Source organism: Sebastes umbrosus, chromosome 13, assembly GCF_015220745.1.
Source record: "Sebastes umbrosus isolate fSebUmb1 chromosome 13, fSebUmb1.pri, whole genome shotgun sequence".
NCBI classification, from domain to species: Eukaryota; Metazoa; Chordata; class Actinopteri; order Perciformes; family Sebastidae; genus Sebastes; species Sebastes umbrosus.
Window position 1 is genome coordinate 25,760,441 of NC_051281.1, and position 23,211 is coordinate 25,783,651.

Below are 23,211 nucleotides of genomic sequence, written 5' to 3' on the forward strand. Positions count from 1 at the left end.
TATGACTGGTTGTGTCTCTTTTTTTGCTAAGCTTCAGTGAACTGCTATTACAGAATATGCAGAAGTTTAGTAAAACAGCGGATGTATTTCTGAATAGTTTTATGTGTTTACTGGCTTTATATATGGCGGCCCAGTAATACATAAAATGACTTCTGTCCAGAGTGAAATCTCAGAAGCTGGTCTTGTTCAAGATATTTCATAAATGAAAGGTTTTCCACCAGTAGGTTAATAATAGTTCCTTTGACATGTGGCTAGAGGAACTGCTTTCAGTCTTATGCACTGGGAAGACAGTGACATTGATTTTGAAGGACATGTGTTGCTGTTTCATTTCCTGTCGATTGACTAATCAAGTCCATCCACGCTTTATCTGTAACCGCTTATCATATTTAGAGTCGCAGGGGGAGCTGGAGCCGATCCCAGCTGACATTGGGCGAAGGCGGGGTACACACTGGACAGGTTGACTAATCTAATGTTTCAACTATATTTGAGTCTTGGCTCAACGTTGTCATGGTCACTAGTGATTCTAAATATAGAAAAACACAGTTCTTTCAAGAGGATGTTTTTTTTAAGGGGAGACATCCCAGGTGAATAGGGTACCAAAAAAATGAACTAATAGATATCACCATGAAACTTCCCCAGTTGGTAACTTACATTAAGACAATTCTTTTTTGCATTTCATTAAATATGCAAATGAGGCATTATGTTATCAGATATGTGCTAATTTGCAATAATTTCCAGAACAGAAATCTGAACACTGGATAAAGCCAGGTTCAAAAGTCTTGTTTCATTTTGTTAACATATTGGAGTCGGTGCTTTTCACAGAGGGAATTATTGATATCTCTTTTTATCACTCCATAAATCAGAAAATACAATTTTCACAGCGTTTTTAGGAATAAAGCGCGATATAAATCAGGCTCTGAATTATATATGAACAAACCCCTCAGTAAAAACCTTCAGAATATAGATAGGAATGAAACTGGAACGTGTGGTGGATGTAAGTGCTACTGAAGTGGAGAATTCTGGCTCAGAGTGAGAAAAAAAACTCACTGTGTTGTAAAATTCCATACATATTCTAATACACTACAGGTGAATAGTGTAATAATTTTAACTAATAGATATCACCATGAAACTTCCTCAGTTGATTGCTTCCATTAAGACGAATATTTTTTTGTATTATGAGTTTTCTGAAATGTTATGTTTAAATATGTAAATGAGGCATTCTTACAATCTAATACATACTTTTGATGAATTTAGGAGAAATCTACAGACACAAATAGACACAGTGTAGTAAAATAAACACCGTAATGTGTATTTTTATTATTTCCACTTGTCTGAAAGAATGGAAGCAAAATAGCCCAAAATCTCAAAACTGCCGACTGCATGAAATATGATGTTTTTGCAGTCAAAGTTTTGAAGTTATTTTTGAGTGCGGGTAATTATTTGCCGGTCAGATGGGTGCTCACAGACTACAATGATGAGCCTTAATTTCCTTTCACCAGTACATTAACGGATTGTGGCCCCCATAGGTTCCATTATCCTCACAGCGACCGATCCATCGCGGAAACACCTCCGCTCAAGCCTTCCATTTGTGAGCAAATCCAATCCCCATAGGCCAAGGATGTTCATAAGTATGCTCTGTGTGTTTTTGTCCGTTTACCCTTTATGAGGAAAGAGCTACTGTGCAGTAGCTAAAGTCATTATAGGCCTGATCCAGGGACCCTTTCAAATGGAAGAGTACATTAGTTCGACTGGGTTGAGAATGGGGAAAGTGATGTTTTCCATTTTTATGTTGCTATTTTTGATTCAGACGTTTAATATTCACCCATGATTTGTTTGCATTTAAAAACGGGTTCAAACTATAATCAATGCATTTTCACATGCGTGTTGGACAGTGGAGAGATATAGATTAAAGTGAGCATTGTAATAAAAAACTGCATCTAAAAGGATGTCTACCAATCCAGGCTCTGCTGTGCAGTATGTGGCATACTGCCAAGTTCTACAGGATAGCCCATTATCAGTCTTTACTCAGACTATTGCAATCTTCTGATATCAGATTTCAAGATATCTGAGTTTTTTATTGCACATTATGTATTTCTCATTGTTTTATGATTTGGCTTTTTCCCCCCTCAACACAGCAGGCCTTTTCCCTGAATTGTGTTCCCCTGTTATCAGTGCTGATACAGAAACATGAGTCACCCTGCAGAGCATCAATTATCTCACCCAGAGGATGGGGGAGAAAGACGGACAGACTGAGGAGAGTGACCTTCGCCAGATGCAGCGAGGGGTCTGTGGATGGCGGAGTGAGGGAGTGGCAGGAAAGGAAGGAAGGAAAGCTGAGGGGGGAGGGAGTGTTGAGGAGGAGGAAGAGGAGGAGGGGTCGGAGCGTATACCAGTGTGCAGCAGTGACTAGGGAATCGGATTTCTCAGACCCAGCAGTGAGAGAGGAGGAGACAGGAGGCTGAGCCAGATTTCCCTTCAGACACTCCCCGTCTTTAAAGGCCCTGAGCTCAGCTAACAGTCCCTGGACTCAACTGGAGTGTGGATCTCAGCGTACAGGGCCAGTGTGACGTAAACACAACGCTGAACCTTATCTTGGGCTGTCCATCCAGGGTCCCCAACCCCCTCGGTATCTGAGGCCCACCCTGGGAGAGCAGTCTCCTGAAGAGTACCCACCTCTGGAGGGTCTGCCTCACAGTATCCCTGGAGAGATCTGTACTTTTTGGTAAGTCTAACTCTTTTTTTCCCTCTTTTTTCAAGTCAAACTGTAGCACGTCTGACTCATTCTTTCTTTCTTTCTTTAGCTGCAGTTGCATTCTGCATTGCATTGCTGAAGTGATGCTGCTATGTCTCATATTTCTGCCTCTGGTTCTAATTTACTGGGCACAAAGCTCCCTCCCCACCGCAGCTTGAAGTTATGTATGGATTTTATTGGTCGGACACTGCCAGGTCACTTGTTTGTAGAATTCACATAATTGTGTGCAGGAAAAAAAAAACAGTCACGAGTAAATATTAGGACACATATCCCAGTGTACAGGGGAAATGGAACATTCCTATGATGGATAAAACGGATTAAAGATTCAACAAAAATTAGAAGCACACACACAAGATAAACGTACAAAACTGTTGGTCTTTGTGACTGAGTTGTTTGTTCCCAATTTCCATCCTGTCAGATATGCCCATTAGTCATGTGTTTGTGTGCGTGGTCATTGAAATCCCTGAAGAAGAGGCCATGTGTGACTCATCTTGCCTAAAGCTTTAAGCGCGGCCCCAAAAATAAAACATAACGTGACCTAACTGCTGCTTAAATGTCTGGACGTTAAGTATGGAGGAGGGTGTGTTACACTTTCAACAGTAGAATCTGAAAAACTTGTATAGGAAATAAAAATGTATTTGATGTGGCTCTGCATGAAAGCACACCACATCACTTTATGGAGCAAATAGCTGTGGAAAATAAGCCTCACTTTCATGGTCAGTCTGTTTTTTTTCTCTCAGTAGCAGTATGATATTAAATTGTGAAGCAACTGTGAATGCATTCCTTGCTTTGCGTCAGTCATACTGTGGTGAGAACTCTGTAATCTAATTTAAAAGGGGGGGGGGCTGGCACAGGGGGACTGTGAAACATGTAGAACCCAAGACTAGATCTTGTTGTTTCAGGAGACAATGAAAGGAAAGGATAGCTGTCAGACCGGAATACAGATATACAGACTTTAGAAAAACCTTCCCTTTCCAGAAGTGTTTGATCCACGTCTATCAGCGAACAACCGAGATAGCGGGAGTTTATCGGTTTTCACTGATAAGCAGCAAGTCTGCTGCACATTTGTCTCATTCTCATTCTGTTTGAGACACATTACAATGGTGTAAGGATAGACAGGGTTGTATGATGGTCAGATTGCAAAACACTCAGAGACAAATTTATGATTTTGGGCCATGGAAAGAAAATGGACGTGTCCGGTTTCATAAAGTAATGCTCTTGTATAACTCAGTAGATGCAGAGTTGTTTTTTAGGGTTGATTCAGATATGGTAACACTTTCTATGATGCCCATTTCTATAATGTGTTATAAACATACTTATAATGCATTATAATCTGTTTATAGCACCGTATAATTCTAAGCACTATTCATAATGCTTTACACAATAATCATAACACATGATAAAGCATATTATAATGACTCATAAGGTCAAGCATCAAAATACTTAATAATTGCTGGTCATTCACTGACATTCCTTTTTAGCATGGATCATAGTGTATTATAATTCCCATAGTTGTGAGGAATTATACTATTTTTATAATGCATTATAATCACTGTTATAATGCATTTTTATGTCATTATAATTTAATCTAATTGGTCATTGGGTGCTTTAAGTAAAGTGAAAAAAAACACTAAATCTATGCAAGAACAACACACAAAACATTGTAAATTTAATTTTTACTTTACTTAAAGCAAACAATGACCACTTACAGTACCTTATAATCACATTATAAGGTACTGTAAGTGGTCATTGGGTGATCAGAGTTCGCAAGTGATTGACAGCTGCCTCTGTGGAATGAACAGCCAATAAGAACGCTCTCTCTCTGAAATGATCTGTGATTGGCCAAAGTCTCCGGTCACGGGCTACAATTTTCAAAGCCTGAAAACAGAGCCATGAGGAGGTGCAGAAATCTAGTTATCTATCAGTACACTTGAATTACAATATGCTGAAAGATTATTATTACATAATTTTTGCCCAATGGTGCCAAAAGCATTATGCCTACTGCTGCTTTAAGGGCATCACAAAAGTTGTTACAATTCATCCTGAGGGGAACATGAATGTCTGTATCCAATCGAACAGCAATCCATCCAATAGTTGTCGAGACATTTCAGTCCAAACCACAAATATCAACCTCATGGTGGCACTGGATATAAAGTCACAGGATCACCCACAGTCATTATGATACATCCTCTGGGAACCATGAATGATGATGGTAATCCCTCCAGTAAAAGTGGTGGCCTGACCGACTGACAGATCGACACACCGGCATTGCCGTCCCTATAGAGCCACACCACCAGCATGGCAAGAAAATTATACACATGCTATTGTTGTGAATGATACATGAAAGCGCCCTTTTATTGGTGCCCTGTTTTTGTAGCATTTTTTTTTTTATTATTTCATAACAATCCAGAATTGGGAAATAATAATCTTAGACCGAATGCATTACAATAACAAATCCATTTATTTTTTTTATCTATCTTTATGTCTACTATTGATTTTTATCTGGTGAGGCTGAGGTGAGCACAGCCTGCTGAGTGTGTGTGGTTTTTCTTAGTCAGCACACACACAGACTGTAGGAGTTGCCATGCACAAGCCACTCTTATAAATGATCAAAGATTGATGGTGTGAGTGGATCAAGACTGAAATGCTGACTCGTCCTGAAAATACCTTGGCATTTAGTGTCTAGTTTACCACATCCTTGCAGATTGTGTCAGTATCCTCTGTTCTTCAATTTAAGGGAACTGTGTTTTGTTTGCCCTAGTTTCATGTCACAGAGGTCAGGTACAGCAGACCTAGAGCTGGTAGGGATACAGTAATTTGCTCAGGGACACTTCAGTAGAGCAGTCACTTGCCATCTCAGGGGTTTGAGCCCAAATCTTACTGTTAGAAATAACAGTAATAGATTCCCTTCACCATCCTACTGCCCAACTGAATAGCAGGGAAGTCCTGTATGGGCAAACGGAAATATGTCCTTCCTTAACAACAACTTCCCTACAGTAAGGCACTGAAGCAGCTGCACTGAGGTTTCAGCCAATTAGGCTGTTGTCAAGCTATGGAATAGGCGTTATCAGTCGCTATAAGCCCCATAGATGTGGGTCAATAGGGGCCCACTACACCCACTAGTAGGTTTTATCATCTATTCATCTATATCATCTAAAGCACCAAAAGAAGGTATAAAAGAACACAGGAGCAGAAGCGGAAGTCAGGCGCTGTAGTATAGACAGTGTGAAATTACACAAACAGTGGAAGAGAAGAGGTCGGGGACGATATATGGGACACAAAACACAGGGTTTTCACCCAGGAGACCGGAGTTTGTATCCCGTGTGTTCCTAGTTATTTTAACCCAAAACACAATGTTTTTCCCTAAACTTAACTGTTTTTTGTTTTTTTTGCCTAAACCTAAAGAAGTTGTAATTGTATTGCCTAAACCTGCTTTTTGTTGCCTAAACCTAAAGAAACCCTTTTGTTTGTGTTCAAAACGGGACGTTTCATTCAGTTTTAAAACATGTTAGAACGTGTTGCTTTAAGTTTCACTTTTACTTTTACAATGTAGTAGGCCCCTACTGACCCACATCTATGGTGCTTATTGCAACTGATAACGCCTATTTAATGGCCTGATAACAGTCGAATCGGGTGGAGGTTTTGTGTATCTGTATTAATTTGAACCAGGGTGTTGCTGGTAGGGTGTTCCGAAAATGTTCTGTGGACATTTGAACAATAATATTATGCTGTAATTATACTGTATATGCATCAGTTGAATGAATACAGAGCTTTTACAAAATAGATTTTGTTTTGGAAACAGGGAAATGCATCTGGAACAATTCACCAACATCTGCTTCTTTTTAGCAGCACATTTCCACTGGCATGATTCAAGTATAGCAATGGATCCTGAAGTTTCACGTGAGTAAATGTTATTGGGATTGGGATTATTTTGCAATTTGTTTCAGGGTTTATGGTCTAATAGAAGTTGAGCTCAGTGTTAAAGGAGCAAATTACGAAATTCAGAGCATTTCTTTTGCCTCCACACAGCTCTCAACATGAGCCGATGGCTAACAGCTAACAGTGCTAATACTAACAACGGCAACAGTGCTGACAGAGCTATCAATGTTTACCTGAGGGGGAACTGGAGGGTGGGTGCTAGGTTTCCGCAACTCAGCTGTAACCGCTGTATGAGAGCAGTGCAGAGCAGCATGCATTAAAAGGCAAGCGCAGCCGGCCTCGCTATATAAACAAAGCACAGAGAGGCTCTGATTACAATACACACAGAGGGAGAGTGACTTCATTCTCTGCTCAGGTAGACATTATTCCTCTATATCTTTACATAAGTAGTTGTTTGATGCTATATAAATGCTCTGAATATCGTATAGAGAAGTCTATATATCCTAATTGAATCAGTAATAGCAGAATCATTGGAATTAGTTAAAACCTCTTTCTGGCCTGCCAGTTTTGATGGTGTAGTATTTGAGGTATGACATGATCATGACCTTTGACTTTTTACATGACTCTGCGCAGGCATCCAAGATGACCCAGACGTCAAGGTGATGATGGCAGGGTCGACTCTGAGAAAAGTCAAGTCACGATCGTGGAAGAAGCAGCGGCATTTCCGCCTTCTGGAGGACGGCGTGACAATCTGGTACAAGTCCAGATGGGCGGGGAGAGGCCACTCCACTTGTGAGTACCGAAACTGCGTGCGCATGTTTGCATGCACGATTGTACTGACATATTAACCGTTGTTTTATTCATATGACTCTGAGTAAATGACCACATTATACTGTATATTGGGTTCAAGTTCCGTGAAACTGTGGGGTCAATTCCCATGTTAAAAATGTGAACTTGTGCATAAGCAGCATTTCTACTCTGGCTGTGTACACCCTATTTTCTTTACTAAGACTAGACCCCAACCTCATGGCCCTAACCTTAACCTCAGTCTGAAACTTAACATAATCGTTTAATTAGTGGGGCTAAGTACTTCTTAAAGGAATAGTTTTGGGAAATACACTAGTTTGCTTTCTTCCTGAGAGTTAGATAGGAAGATCAATACCACTCTCAAGTCAGTATGGTAAATATAAAGCTACAGCTAGCAGTAGGACAGCTCAGCTTAGCATAACGACTGGCAACAGCTAGCCGGTAGGTGAATTGGAGGGGGCTCAGTGTGGGTGGTAGGCAGGTCCAGCTTCTCAGAGCACTTCATGATGGTGAGGGTGAGTGCAACAGGACACTGGAGTGTTTTGGCACTGGCAGGATGGAAGTGGATTTGAAGTTTTGAAGGGACAGCTGCTTGGGCCAACGACAGGTTGAAGACGTCAGTCAGTTGCCCAGCACAGGCCCTGAGCATGTGTCCGGGGATGCCTTCAGGGCCAACAGCCCTGCGTGCATTAATCCTGCTCAGTGCAGCACACACGTCAGGGGAGGAGAATGTGAGGGTCTGATAGTCTTCTGGGAGCACAGCACACCTGATTGTCCCTGTCAAAGCATGCATCATCAGTTGGGCGACTGTGGCTCAGAGGGTACAGCAGATTGTCCACCAATTGGAAAGTCGGTGGTTTGATCCCCGGCTGCTCCGGGTCACATGTCGATGTGTCCTTGAGCAAGAAACTTAACCCTAAAATTGCTCCCGAAAGCTAAGCCATCGGTGTGCGAATGAGTATTTAGATTAGATCCTAACGGGCAAAGTTGGCACCTTAGCAGCCTCTGCCATCAGTGTATGAATGTGTGTGTGAATGGGTGAATGCTGACATGTAGTGTAAAGAGTTTTGAGTGGGCGGAAGACTAGAAAAGCGCTTTATAAATGCAAGTCCATTTACCATTTACCATCATGATAACATGTTAATTAGCAAGTTTAAGATGTGCAGATGTAGGCAAATTTTGTTACCTTCTGACAGAGCCAGGCTAGATGTTCCACACTGTTTCCAGCAGTTATGCTATGCTAAGCTTTAGTTGAGCAGCTGCATGTGTCAGATACATATTTACCATACAGACATAAGAGTGGTATATTTGGGGCAATCCAGGGGCCCCAGAAGCCCCAAATTCACTCCATATCAATCGGTTAACTTGATTAATTGCAATATTATGTAGGAATTTTAATGAAAAGTTATAACATTAGTGGACATACAAAATACAATCTATATATAATCCAACAATAACTCAAGATTTGTTATTAGGTATTTTCTATGTACTTCTGAGAGTAATTGTTTTAAAAATTAACACCATGCTACCGAGTAGAAAGTTGCCTACAAAAACAATATGACAAACAGAAGCGTATGAAATGCATCAAAGAATTAAAATAGTGTAATCCTCCAAACGTTGAAACTATTTCTTTAACCATACACGGTCGTGTCTCAGTCCCAATTACCGAGGTGGAGGCTGTGCGTGAGGGCCACCAGTCGGAGGTCCTGCTGAGCATCGCTGAGGAGTTCCCCGCTGACCACTGCTTCACCTTGGTGTTTCACGGTCGCCAAGGCAACCTGGACCTTGTGGCCGATTCGCCAGAGGAAGCCAAGGCCTGGATCCAGGGAGTGCGTAAGCTGATTCACAAGTCTCAAACGATGGATGAGAAGGAGAGGCTGGACCAGTATCCTTTGACTGTAGTAGATTACTGTGTCTGGTGTTAGCTGGTATCAAACACTGGCTCATCCAACCTTCTTCTCTGAACAAAGGTCTTGCTAAAAGTGCGATCCATTCGGAAAAATACGTGTCGGGTAATGGATTGGAGGTTTATTTACAAGCCTAGAAAAAATTGAGTTAGAGTTACAGGCAAACAAATGGAGACCATCCCATCCATGACCACGATCATCTATTCATAAATGACCATCATATTAGCTTGGAAGAAAAGTCAATGAGTGTAATCAAGCCTGGTCCTGTATGATGAGGAAGCTAGGTACCTGCTTTTTTTGTGCTGTGCTTTCTCCCTATCGTTACTTAGCCGGTAAAAAGCAACAATCAAACAGCAACAAAAACAAACGATAATTCAGGTAAAACCATTGAAGTTTGCTCCAACCATGAGATTATTTTATCTGGATTTTTCTAATAGAACTCTGCAGCTGATTGTAACACTTTTGAGTGGGAAAATTAAAATTTGAATTGTTATTCCACAACACTTGTGAGCTGGCGTTTCCCTCAGCATCTTCTCAGGTGGGTCTGGGACTGGTTTCAGAAAGCTGACAAAAACAAAGATGGGAAGATGAATTTCAAAGAGGTGCGGAAACTGCTGAAGATGATGAACGTCGACATGAATGAGGACCATGCTTTGCATCTCTTCACGGTGAGCTTTTGAACTTCTTTGGATATTGTTGCTTCTAGGTGGAAATCTTTGGCATTTGATTTAAGATTGAGCAATTGAGCTCCGGTGCTCCCTAATGGCATCTGCAAGATTTCACAGACCGGAGGAAAACAACCAATCAGAGCTGAATGGGAACCTTGCCGTCTCTGAGCGGTTGTCAATCACTCGCAAACTCAGATCAAACGGTCAAACTAGGCAGCGCTGATCAAATATGAATCAATATTCTGTTACTGTAATGCCTATTTCTCTCTTCAAATGTTTTTCCAGAAACATCTTGTTGTGTACTGTTTGTGACCCGGCAGCCGTGTTGAGATCAGTTGAGGAAATACCAAGCACCACCCACCAGCCCGAGCAAACTTTCTCAGCTAAACAGTACACTACAAGATGTTTCTGAAAACATTTCACGTGAGAAATAGACATTACAGTAACAGAATATTGATTCATATTTGATCAGCGCTGCCTAGTTTGACCGTTTAATCGGAGTTTGCGAGTGATTGACAGCTGCCTCCGTTGAATGAACAGCCAATAGGAATGCTCTCTTCCTGAAATGACCTGTGATTGGCCAAAGTCTCCTGCCACGGGCTAGATATTTTAAAGCCTGAAAACAGAGCCACGAGGAGGAGCAGAAGTTTAGTTTTCTCAGAATTCTTGAATAACAATATGCTGAAAGGTTATTATGGAATTTTTGCCCAATGATGACAAAACCATTTCGTCTGCTGCAGGTTTAAGCTCTTCCTTTATTTCCACAGATGGCTGACAAGTCAGATTGTGAATCTTTGGAAATCGAGCAGTTTGTCCACTTCTATAAGATGCTGACTCAGAGGGATGAAGTGTGGAAGGTGTTCCAGGACTACTCCGGAGATGGAGAGAAGTTAATGTTGGAGGAGCTGGAGAACTTCCTGAGCGTAGAGCAGCAGGAGGGAGAGCAGAGTTCCCAGCATGCCCAGGAGCTGATTGACCGCTACGAACCATCTGAATCCGGTAAAGATGACTGTGACTGACGTGTGTGATCTTCATATATACGTCACACATGATTTCTGAGGGCAGGCTGGAGCTCAAGAGAAGTTTCCCAGTTGCACAACTTCCCTAAAATATGGCCACGCATGATTGATGCAATAATAGGAACATGCATGAGCTGTTGTTGAATATTTATTGCACATACATATTTAATATTCTCTCAGGACATTTCAGAGAGCAGTAGCACTTTGCAGATTTATACCTACCTCATACATCAAAATATGTATGTACATATGGCACGTAACTTGATCGTGTGGATGCTTGTTTTTCTCCAGTCTACTTATATTTATTAAACTCCAGCAACTGAGACAAAAGACATATACCATGTGACCTGTGCCACCACTTGATCTGTGCATAGTAGTGAAGTCAATAGCCTTTTATTTAGAGTCGTGGTCGATTTATTTAGAAATTCATATAAACCTGGATTGTGCTCTTGTGCCAACACCCATCTGTATCATACCCTCTGTGCAGCCAAGAAGCAAGGCGCCATGTCGTTAGATGGCTTCCAGATCTACCTGTGCTCACAGGAGGGCTCCGTATTTAAACCTGAGCATCGGCAGCTTCACCAGGACATGAGCCAGCCGCTTAGCCACTACTTCATCTCCTCCTCACACAACACCTACCTACTGGAGGACCAGCTGCGAGGACAGAGCAGCCAGGAGGCATACATCCAGTGAGGGCTGCTGCACACACTGGATGCAACACAGTTTATTCTTAACACTTGTTTTAGTTGAACCGACGATTAGACAATCACAAGACAGTATTTAATGCTAAAAGTTTGTTCACGTCCTTATTTAGTGAATCATAGATAAAAAATATGTATTCACAGATTGAAATGCAACATGCTCTTACAAATGAAACAAACAATGTAGATTTCTTATGTGTGTGTGTGTGTGTGTGTGTGTGTGTGTGTGTGTATAGGGCCCTGAAGAGAGGCTGTCGTTGTGTAGAGGTGGACTGCTGGGACGGCAGCGATGGGGAACCCGTCGTGTATCACGGCCACACTTTGACTTCCAAGATTCTTTTTAAAGACGTCATTTCAACGCTGAAGGAATACGCCTTCAAGGTGAGCAGCACTACATGTAGCACTATTTGCTTATAAAGGGCTGGTTCACTCAAATGACACAGAAAACACATTTCATCACTTACCCCTAGCGGTATCCAGCCATGCAGCCCGGTCACGTTTTCATATTGAATTCAAAACTTCTGGCAAGCATCAATTTGTCCAGTTCCAGACCTTGCTGTGAAAAGTTTGCATTCGAACAGATGAAATAGTCCCTATAAAAAAAATATCCAGAATAAAAGATGTTGCTGTGAGCATCACAAATCAAATTAAAGTTAAATAAAATGAAATGTATCTTGATTGCTACATGTCACTAAGTAATTGGAAAAAAAACATATTTGCTCCAACCCTTGAGAGCAGTTATAAGTCCCACTAACAGGACTGTCTGTGTGCCCAGAGAAGTGTGAAGCACACATGGAGCAGTTGGAAACTCTCCCTGCCCCTGGAATCAAATGTACCCTTGCTGACTGACCTACATGGAAAGCAACCAGGAACTCCTCACGAGCCTCCACTTCTCTATTTCAGCCTACTCAAACTTTCCTACTCAACTTCAGGACAATATTATGATGAAGAAACTATTTTGGAGGATTGTGGAAACTTGTGCTTAACGGAAACTCAATACATACTGTCACCACTGAGTTTGCAGGAGCTGATATGATTTCAACATAAATAAGACAGAAAACAGATCAGATTTCAAAGCCAGTATTGTGTCTTCTCTTTCCTGTTTGACAGGTATCGGACTTCCCAGTCATCCTGTCCCTTGAGAATCACTGTAGTGTGGAGCAGCAGACAGTCATGGCCCAGCACCTTAGCCAGATCTTGGGTGACACACTACTGACCACCCTACTGGATGGGCAGGTCCCTCAACAGCTTCCTTCTCCAGAGGTTAGAATCTGCTTGGGTTTTGTTCTTTTTTCGTCAGATGTGCACTTCATAGGATGACGCACCCTGGGATTCATTTTTCCTTTCCTTTCATGAAACGTTTACAAAGGAACACAAACATCCAAATGTCGGTCCAACACTTTGGTCAATACTGAAATATGTCATCTATTATTCCATGGATTTCCTCAAAATTTTATAGACATTCATGGTCCCCAGAGGATGAAATGTAACGTTGGTGATCCCTTGATTTTTTCCATATAGTGCCATCATTGGGTCATAATTTCAGTGCGCCCAATACTTTGGTTTATGACCATATACCTGCAAATCTTATGACATTCCCATCAGCCTAGCCTGCACTTTGTTTGGTGCTAATAGCAAATGTTAGCATGCTACCACACTAAAGTAAGATGGTGAACATGGTAAACATTATACCTGCTAAACATCATGTTAATATTGTCTTTTTGAGCATGCTAGCAAAACCTGTGAACTCCGATCAAACGGTCAAACTAGGCAGCGCTGATTACATATGAATTAATATTCTGTTACTGTAATGCCTATTTCTCTCCTCAAATGTTTTCAGAAACATCTTGTAGTGTACTGTTTAGCTGTAAAATGGGAAAGTTTGCTGGTGGGCGGTGCTCGGTATTGGCTCAACTGTTTTCAACATGACTGCCGGGTCACAAACTTTCTCATTTTACAGCTAAATGGTACACTACAAGATGTTTCTGACAACATTTGAGGAGAGAAATAGGCATTACAGAAACAGAATATTGACAATTTGATCTGCGCTGCCTAGTTTAACCGTTTGATCGGAGTTTGCGAGTTTCGTGAGCGGTGATTGACAGCTGCTTTAGAGATTCGTCAGCTCTGATTGGTTGTTTTCCTTCGGGCACGTTGAAATCTTTCAGATGCCCCTATGAGCACTAGGAGGAGGCAGAGGAACATTATTTGTCTCACACATTACCTGTCTCATGACCAACTGGCAGGATATAGTGCCCGTTTTATAAAAATAAATTTATATAAGATAAAAATTGTATAATATTTGCTCAAAGTTACCGACTGCAGCTTTAATATCAGGGACTGAGTTGAGTTGAAATCTGATATGAAGCTTCAGTAAACATTCTGCTTTGAGTCGGTGATTAACTTTTAGGAGTGAAATGTTTTCAGACAATTCCTGATCTGGGGGAAACTTAGGTAGCATTAACAATTCAGAGACATTTTAAATATTAATGGTTCGTGTGTGCCTTGCTATCCATCTTCTACTGATACTGAAAGCATACCAACCATATACAGTAACTTACAAACTCTTTTCCATTAGAGCACTTAGGGCAATCAATGCTAACTTGAAGTAATGGCAGATACATGCTACGGGGAATTCCATCAAGGACTTTGGCAATTAAATAGTGGTGCATTGCTGCATTTAGTTAGGAGACAGCAAAGTGCAGGAAGATGAACCACCTTCATGAGTAGTCTGGGTACCGAAGACAGCAAGAACTGAAAAAATGTGAGCACATTCAACCAACATTACTGGATATCTTTATTAAATTAAGTTCTCTAATGTACTTTCAAATGAACAGAAAAATACTACAAATGAAGTGGAGGCGATTATCAAATACAGCATGAAGACAAACTGCTCTCACCAATCTGTGCTTGTGTTGGTTTTCATTTCAGGAGCTGAAGGGGAAAATTTTGCTGAAAGCCAAGAAGATTAGCGGTCCGGAAGACTGCCTCGATGAAACCCTGACAGACGAAGTTAGCGATGACGAAGAGATGGCCAACGATGATGCTGAGATCCTGTCTATAGATGACCAACCTGCTGAGTGTTTGAACCACACTGGGAAGGTACATGAACTTTATGATTTTTCTGTAAGAGCTCTTCATCTTTTTTTAAATCAAGAAGCTTTATTTCTTTTAGCTTGATTTGACCATGCTTCTCAAGTATACACATTTTCCTTATAGATTGTGGAAGTGAAATAGACAGAGTCAGGGAATTATATCAAAAGTGATAGTAAATCAAGACAGAAATGAATGGAGCTTGATTGTAGAGAGAGACAGGAAACTGGGTTGGCACATCAGAGACAGGGAGGCGAGACTGGAGTTAAAGAAGGGAGATAAGTGAAAAGAAGCAGGAAACAGGGATATTTAAAAGAAGACAGATATGGGAGAAAGAAAACAGCATCCAATGTGCGTCTCCTTGGTTGTGGAAAAAAACCTCGGTGTCCTCTGTGAACATATCTATTTGAAAATATCTAACTCAAGTAAGCAAGCAAGTCAATCAAGAACACATTATTTTTCAAAGCAGAGCTTAAGGGGTGTTAATTTTTACACTTATATCAGTGAACTGCCCAGTGCAGCTACATCATTTCCCTGCTGGGCAGTGAGAGGTTCACTGGAAGCATTTGTGGCTTTCATGATTTAATTAGAGGTAATGAGGGAGGGAGAGGGAATTCTAATTGTTTTACCCAGAGTTAGCGGCTTTAAAGCTTTGACTGAGCAATATTAAAGGGGGCATATCATGCTTATTTTCAGGTTCATACTTGTATTTTATCTACTAGAAACATGTTTACATGCTTTAATGTTCATAAAACACATTATTTATCTCATCCTGTCTGTCTGAATATACCTGTATTCACCCTCTGTCTGAAACGCTCTGTTTAAGCGCCTGTCTCTTTAAGAAAAAAGACCAGTCTGCTCTGATTGGCTTGTGAGAAAAAATATGATGCACCTTTGCAAAGGTAGTTCTCAAGCTGTGGGCGGTATATTCTAATAAGCCTGCATGTGCCATAGGAAGCCAAATCTGAATGGCTTGTTGGATCACATGTTTTCTGATCTAGACAGCCCACAAAAAATATGATATGTCCCTGTTAATCTCTTAAGATTTTTTTCAATCTGGTAACGCTGTAAATTCAGGCCAGTAATTAAATAATAATTAGCCAGTAAATTGTCCACTACTAACATGAACTTTCGAACTATGTGGAAAAAAAGATGAAAATTAGAAAATACATAAAACAAACAACACTAAACAAAATTGCAACCAATTAGTGTGGAAAAAAAGTTGAATAAATGCTTGAATAAAGTAATAATTACCTTGTAATTTGTTCCGAATTTAAATAAAACAGCTAATAACTTGACCAAAAGAAGTTGGACATATTCCTTGAAAAACACCCGTAAACTCATGCTACTCTGAAATAACTTATAAAGACTCAGTAATTAGTTCAATATTTGTATATCAAATAAATAAATAATCTTTACAGCTGAATATCCACATGAATGTGTAATAATTGCTTATACAGAGTGAAAAAGTAAAGACACCGCTTGAATATGTCCGTATCAGCGGAATGAAACGAGATGATGGTAGCTGCTTGTTTACAATATTTGCACATTTTTCTGCAGCTATATTAGAAGATATTGAAAACTACTTGATACTGTATGAATCAATTGCATGTGCATGGTTTCTAAAAGTGAGAAAATAAGTCAAGGCTCGTGAAATAGTTAAGAAACATGATTTTATTGTGCATGAAGACATATAGTTGTAGTTGTGGTGTGGTTACATCATGTCCATTTTCTGACAATTATGTATAAATTCCCAAAGCATTGACCTCACAATCATGCAATAATTTCCACCAAACAAGTTAAATTTTTCTGATATTGTGGCAAATAAATAAACTAAACTTCTTTTAGTCTAGTCTGCTTTTTCATTTATGGCCATCAAGCATTGGAACATGCTTCCAGCTGAGCTTAAAACTTGCACAGACCCTAGCGCAAAAGAATGGCGACACTAATTTGACTGACTCAGGTTTTTAATTGTAGTGAATTGTAATTGTATACTTGTACTGGATGAATGTGCTGAGGGAAGTTGTTCGCCTCCTTAACTTAGCACTGCAGGCCACTCAGCAGGTTAAATAACTGTGGATTAGGGCGGATGTTTTAATGCACTTGCAGCACTTTAGTGGGTCGTTGGATGTTGCTGCTAATTACAGGTGCTAGTGTTTTATTTATGTCATTTTTATGCTTTGGATTTTATTTTACCCATTTGTTTTATGCTTTTATAAATGTTGTATGGGTATGGTTATTATCTGTTTTATACTTTATTTAATGTATGATGTGCTTTATGAGTGAGTGGCTTTACTATTTGTCATGTGTATTTTCGTTTGTCTTTCTCTTGCCTTTGTTTAAAGAGGAACTTTTTTCCTTTCTCCCTCAGTGTGTTGCGTAGTTCTTTATGTGCATGTGAAAGGTCTTCAAAGTTACAAAGCCCCCAGGAGTTTAAACAGAGCGATTCAGACAGAGGGTGAAAAGAGGTGCAGCAGCACAGCCGGTATGAGAAAAGTAATGTGTTTTTTGAAAATTAAAGCACGTAACCATGTTCTAGTAGAAACCAAGTATGAACCTGAAAATGTACATGAAAGGTCCTCTTTAAGTGAGCTCACTAAGACAAATTTCAATCAATCATGTTGATATGGCAATAAAGTATTGCATCTTGAATGTGCTTGTATTTCTATGTTGATGTGTGCTTGCAGATTTGTCTGTATAATTGTTAGTGTGATAGAGACTATGTTGTGGTGTGGCATGTTGATGAATGTTTTAGTGTCTGGTGATTGTTCTGTGTACCTGCCCAGGGACTGCAGATAGAAATTAGCTCATAGATTAATCTGGCATAAATCAACTCTTCTCATTTTAAGATTCATATTTTTTGTGTATGGTCCTTTTAAAAAATAAAATAAAGACTAATAATAATTTTGTTTAATTTTAGGACAAATTACTTTGTAATTATTTGTTTATGTATTTTCCCACAACAATTTAAAACTTACCAGATAATTATTATTTAATTTCAAACTGTTTTCCCACTAATAAGTTATTTCATTTTAGTGGTAAACAAATTACTGGGTAATTATTATTTAATCACTGGCCTCTCATTTACAGGGTTACCTTCGAACCATGGCCACTGCTCACCCAAGAAGTTATTAATGTTTAAAGTGATGGGAATATGATTTGATTGTTGACTAATTTTGCATTTTATTCTCCCCTTTTGCAGAAATCCAAGTCCAAACTGTCCAGGGAGCTGTCAGACTTAGTGGTTTACTGCAAGAGTGTGCACTTCCATGGCTTTGAGTATGCTCGATCACACACCAAATGCAATGAGATGTCCTCATTCTCTGAGTCCAAGGCCAAGAGGCTTGCTAAGGACGCAGGTAAACATTAACATGTGGGAACAGAGTATTTCGGAAAAGAGTGGAAAACTATTAAATCTTAAAGGTGCTCTATACTCTATTCAGAACATTAATATAACAGAAAACAACTATTGTCTCAGGATATAGAGGAGTAATGTCTACCTGAGCAGAGAATGAAGTCACTCTTCCTCTGTGTGCATTGTAACCCAAGTTTCTCCGTGCTTTATTGACATAGCCGGGCCGGCCAGGTTTGTTTTTAGTGCATGTTCGTGCCCCATTGGCTAGCTCAGGGCCGCCGCTCTGCACTGCTCTCATACGGCGGTTACAGCTGATAACGCTGTCTCGACCGATGGGATCGTCACGGAAGTATAGCGACCACCCTCCGGTTCCCCCTCAGGTAAACTCTGTTAGCTCTGTTGCTGTTGTTTGCACTGTTATCCCCATTAGCACTGTTAGCTGCGAGCTGTTGGCTCGTCTTCGCCATGTTGGGAGACGTTGAGAGGCAATAGAAATGCTCCCAGTCCTGTATTTAGCACCTTTAAATAGATGTCATATTCCTCAGATAAAAGAATAGGCCTGTTTATGCTATAATATGTTATATTTATATACATATATACATATATGTTATACTCTCTTTAGGGACCGATTTTGTGCAGTACAACACACGGCAGCTGAGCAGGATCTACCCCAGTGGCCTCAGGACGGACTCCTCCAACTACAACCCGCAGGAGATGTGGAATGTGGGCAATCAGATAGGTGAGGAGAAGGTCGCCCTCTGCTGGTTAAACCAAACTTTGCCTCTAAAATCACTGATGTCTCCTGTTTCCAATCTTAAAGATGCAGTCGGTAACAGTCGGAGCAAAAATGATAAAATATTATTTTTTATAAAACTGTCACTATATCCTGACAGTGGTGCATGAGACAGATAATCTGTGACAAAAAACATGTTCCTCTGCCTCCTCCTTGTACTCCTAATGGCAGTTGCAAGATTTCAGCGTGCCCGAAGAAAAACAACTAATCAGAGCTGAGGAGTCTCTACAGCAGCTGTCAATCACTGCCCATGAAACTTTCAAACTCTGATCAAACTATCAAACTAGGCAGCGCTGATTAAATGTGAATCAATATTCTGCTACTGCAATGCCTATTTCTCGGCTTCAGTTCCCCGTCGGAAACAACTGTATATCTGTCTCACAGCAAGGTAAACCGGCTGATTCTAAATACAGCGTACACTTAAAGTGATATTGATTTTTTTTAGATGTCTTAAATACAGCAGCACATTGCTTTGGTTCCGTGTGGTAACTCCTGTCTGTTTCTCCGAACTGGGGGCGCGCCGACCACCATCTACTGTAGGTAATACACTGACTATGGACAAGCACCTCATACAACCCCACTTCAAAACATTCAAACTCTCCCTTTAAGTAAAAGTAGCAATACCACAGTGTAGTGTAGTTGATACTCTGTTACAAGTCCTTCATTCAAAATTTGACTTAAGTAATGTATAATGTATATTAATGTATAATTTAATGTATATTATATTGTTGTATTATAATTACTGATGGATTAATGTGTTCATCACTTTAATGTTGCAGATGGTAAAGGTGGAGCTAATTCTATTACTTTATATACTACTGGGTAGCTTAAACTATAATGATATGTCACTATTTATTATTTAAATTATATTTTTGTATTATCATTCTAAATCGTCAAAGTAAATAGTAACTAAGGTTATCAAATAAATGTATTGGAGTAAAAACTACAATATTTGCTTCCAAAATGTAGTGGAGTTGAAGTATAGAGCAGCATAAAATGAAAATACTCAAGTAAAGTACCTCAAAATTTTACTTCAGTACAGTACTTGAGTAAATGTACTTAGTTACGTTCGACCACTGCTGAGGAGTAATTCTCTTTGTGCACGCCCTTACTGCCAACCCCACCTCCTCCTTCAGGGAGGTCAGAGTTCAGGGTCAGACACAGAGCATCACCCAGCAACTGGAGGAGTTTAACAGGACAGATGCTTCCTGTCATGAGGCCTCAAACTGACACCGTCTGGATGAAAGATTTAGCAAGCTAGATGAAGACTCTGAGTCTGGGAAATCATGTGATACAGCCAGCCCCCCAAAAAAACTCACAGTTAATTTCATTATTTCCCTTCTCTGTCTTTCCCAAAGTGGCTCTAAACTTCCAGACAGCTGGTCTGGAGATGGATCTGAACGATGGGCTGTTCGGGCAGAACGGCGGCTGCGGATACGTCCTCAAGCCTGCCTTCATGAGAGACGGCAACACCCAGTTCAGTCCAGAGAAACCAGAAGAGCGACCAGGCTACAAACCACTTCGCTTATCCATACAGGTTCAAAAGTGCATGACAGTTGGGCGCCTGGGTTAGCTCAGTTGGTAGAGCGGGCGTCCATGTATTAAGGCTTGGTCCTGACCGCGGCGGCCCGGGTTCGAATCCGGCCTGTGGCCCTTTCTGCATCCACTCCCTCTCTCCCCCCTTTCAAGACTCTATCCACTGTCCTGTCAATAAAAATGGAAAATGCCCCCAAAAAAATAACTTTAAAAAAAAAAAAAAAAAAAAAAAAAAGTGCATGACAGTCTGGTTGGCTTGCGGTTGCAATGAGCTGCTACTACTGTCAGTGTGTCCATCATGTGAGGTACATGTATGTGGTATGTGTGTCTGTATCTAATATGCAAATATGTTTGTGTTTCATCATCAGGTGATCAGTGGGCAGCAGCTACCAAAGGTGAACCAGAAAGAGGGCTCTATTGTAGACCCCCTGGTCAGAGTGGAGATCTATGGAGTGCCACAGGACCAGGCCAAGGAAGAGACCAGTCACATTAATAACAATGGTGAGGTTCTTTTGTACAGATAATTCATATGAATCAATATTATGTTACTGCAATGCCTATTTCTCTCCTCAAATGTTTTCAGAAACATCTTGTAGTGTACTGTTTAGCTGTAAAATGAGAAAGTTTGCTCTGGCTCGTGGGCGGTGCTTGATTTTTCCTCAACAGATCAAAACATGGCTGCCAGGTCACAAACGTTCTCATTTTACAGCTAAACAGTACACTACAAGATGTTTCTGAAACGGGGAAAACAGAGGAACATGATTTTTTAATTTTTTGTCATTACCTGTCTCTTGCACTACTGTCAGGATATAGTGACTGTTGTATAAATATTACTTTTTTTAATCATGCTCCAATTCTACCCACTGTTGCTTTAAAAAAGTCACATCCCAGTTGCTCACTCCTCTACTGCCCTCTACCTGCAGGTTTTAACCCAGTCTGGAATGAAACTTTAAATTTTGTCATCCACGTCCCTGAGCTGGTCCTGGTTCGCTTCGAGGTGGAGGACTACGATAAGGCGTCCAGGAACGACTTCATTGGACAGTTCACTCTTCCGTTTACGTGCATCCAACCAGGTGAGCAGGGAGTACAGTCAGCCAAAACACAAAGCACGGCACATGAAGACAACTGAGTAAAAGCGCTGCTGGGTCTTTGTGGTAATCACATACAGGTGCTCTTTGGATCCTTCAGGTGTACTGTGCTTATTCAATCTTATGAAGGGCTCATTGCATCGGTGGAATATGATCTCAAAAAAGTAAATTGACAATGACCCTGATGAAGACCTATGTCGGTTGGTCATTTTGAACAATTATTGCTATGTAAAATAAAGGCATTTTAAATTTCTTCAAACTCTACAGTGTGCCTTGGATTATTTTTGAAGTAGACTTGCATTTTGTACTTTTTAGAGATCACATTCCAACCATGCAATGAGCCCCTTCACAAGATTGAATAAACAAAGCCCAGCACTGTTGTAGCTCACTGCAGTATTTATTTAATATGTCGAATAAATCATGTGTTGCATCATAGACCAGATGCAGGAGAACTCAATAAAACTCAGTTTGAAAGCTTTTTCTAATCCAAATTCGTCTCAACATCTTTCCCTTTCCAGGGTATCGTCACATAAATCTGCTCTCCAAAGATGGAACAGCTATCCCTCCCGCCTCCCTCTTTGTCAACATCGGCATCTCAGAGCTCACATGAAGAACTCTAATCTGAGGATATGAGGCCAGAGGTGGACACGAGTCCTGTGTCTTCATTTGCCTGAAGAACGATGAGAACAGCATGCAACGATGCTTTTATCTGATATTGGCTGGCTAAAGTAGGGTAGGAAAATGGAAAATGTATCCTGTTTTTGCTAACTTAAAGGTGCAATGTGTAAAATCCGGCCAGCATTTTAGTTTAAAACTGATCTGACATTATCAGCATGTGAACAGTGATGAAATTATGTCAAAGATGTCTACGTATTGTGTTACAGAGATAGCTACTGAAATGAGCATGCTAACCAGCTAGCCCCGCCCCGTCCTGTCTTGTAATACCACTTATGTACCTTGAGAGACGATAGTGAGTCACTGTAGCGTCCAGTCTGCCCTCAGTCCAACATGAGAGGACGAAGAAGTAGTGCTGCCCCGAGGGCTTGCCCGATGGATGTATTAAGAGAAGTGGATACAGCGTTGAAAAACATATCTTTAGTCCAACTAATGACAACACAAACCATACCGACAAACATTCCAAAAGGCGTTGATATGGTTTGGCTATTGTCTTGCTACCATGGTCTTGCTAAAACTGAGCTAAGTCAGCCATAACGTAAATTCTGTGAAGATTATAATATTGCATTGTTATTTTGACCGGCTCTCAGAGTTTCAGCAGTTTGGTCGAATTTTGGAGGAGGTGAAATGCCGCCCCCTATTTGTTCGGAGCATGTGGCCAGGCTTTACACATTGCACCTTTAAAATAGCAATCAGCAGAAATCAGACTCAGTTATTTGTTTCTCAGCATTATTCACTCAAACAAGGAGTTCAGAATCAGAAATACTATATTGATCCCCAGTTGCTCTGGTATAAACATCAAGAATGATAAGAAAATAGAAATAAAAGAGTATGTAACATGTACATAATGCTACAATGTGGGTTTCTGTAATAGAGGACTCTACTCAAATTGATTGAATCAATTAAAGGGAATCATAAAATAAGGTTGATGCATCTCA

At 40.5% G+C, this 23,211-nt stretch overlaps 1 protein-coding gene across 4 annotated transcripts; it reads left to right on the forward strand.

Annotated features, from left to right (window-relative positions):
* The first annotated feature begins 2,434 nt into the window (after nucleotides 1-2,434).
* Nucleotides 2,435-23,196, forward strand: LOC119500855 (1-phosphatidylinositol 4,5-bisphosphate phosphodiesterase delta-4-like). Of its 4 annotated transcripts, none has more exons than XM_037790833.1 (16): nucleotides 2,436-2,722; nucleotides 6,555-6,652; nucleotides 7,265-7,423; nucleotides 9,095-9,323; nucleotides 9,884-10,013; nucleotides 10,781-11,012; nucleotides 11,520-11,721; nucleotides 11,970-12,114; nucleotides 12,844-12,996; nucleotides 14,665-14,835; nucleotides 18,029-18,185; nucleotides 18,804-18,920; nucleotides 20,333-20,511; nucleotides 20,879-21,011; nucleotides 21,434-21,583; nucleotides 22,117-23,196. In XM_037790833.1, the coding sequence occupies exons 2-16, from the start codon at nucleotides 6,559-6,561 to the stop codon at nucleotides 22,206-22,208; spliced, it is 2,343 nt and encodes a 780-aa protein (XP_037646761.1). In that variant the 5' UTR covers nucleotides 2,436-2,722; nucleotides 6,555-6,558; the 3' UTR covers nucleotides 22,209-23,196. The 4 variants fall into 4 exon arrangements, with proteins under 4 accessions (XP_037646764.1, XP_037646761.1, XP_037646763.1 ...); XM_037790835.1 differs by having other exon boundaries at nucleotides 6,599-6,652; XM_037790834.1 differs by having other exon boundaries at nucleotides 6,602-6,652.
* Nucleotides 23,197-23,211: the final 15 nt, after the last annotated feature.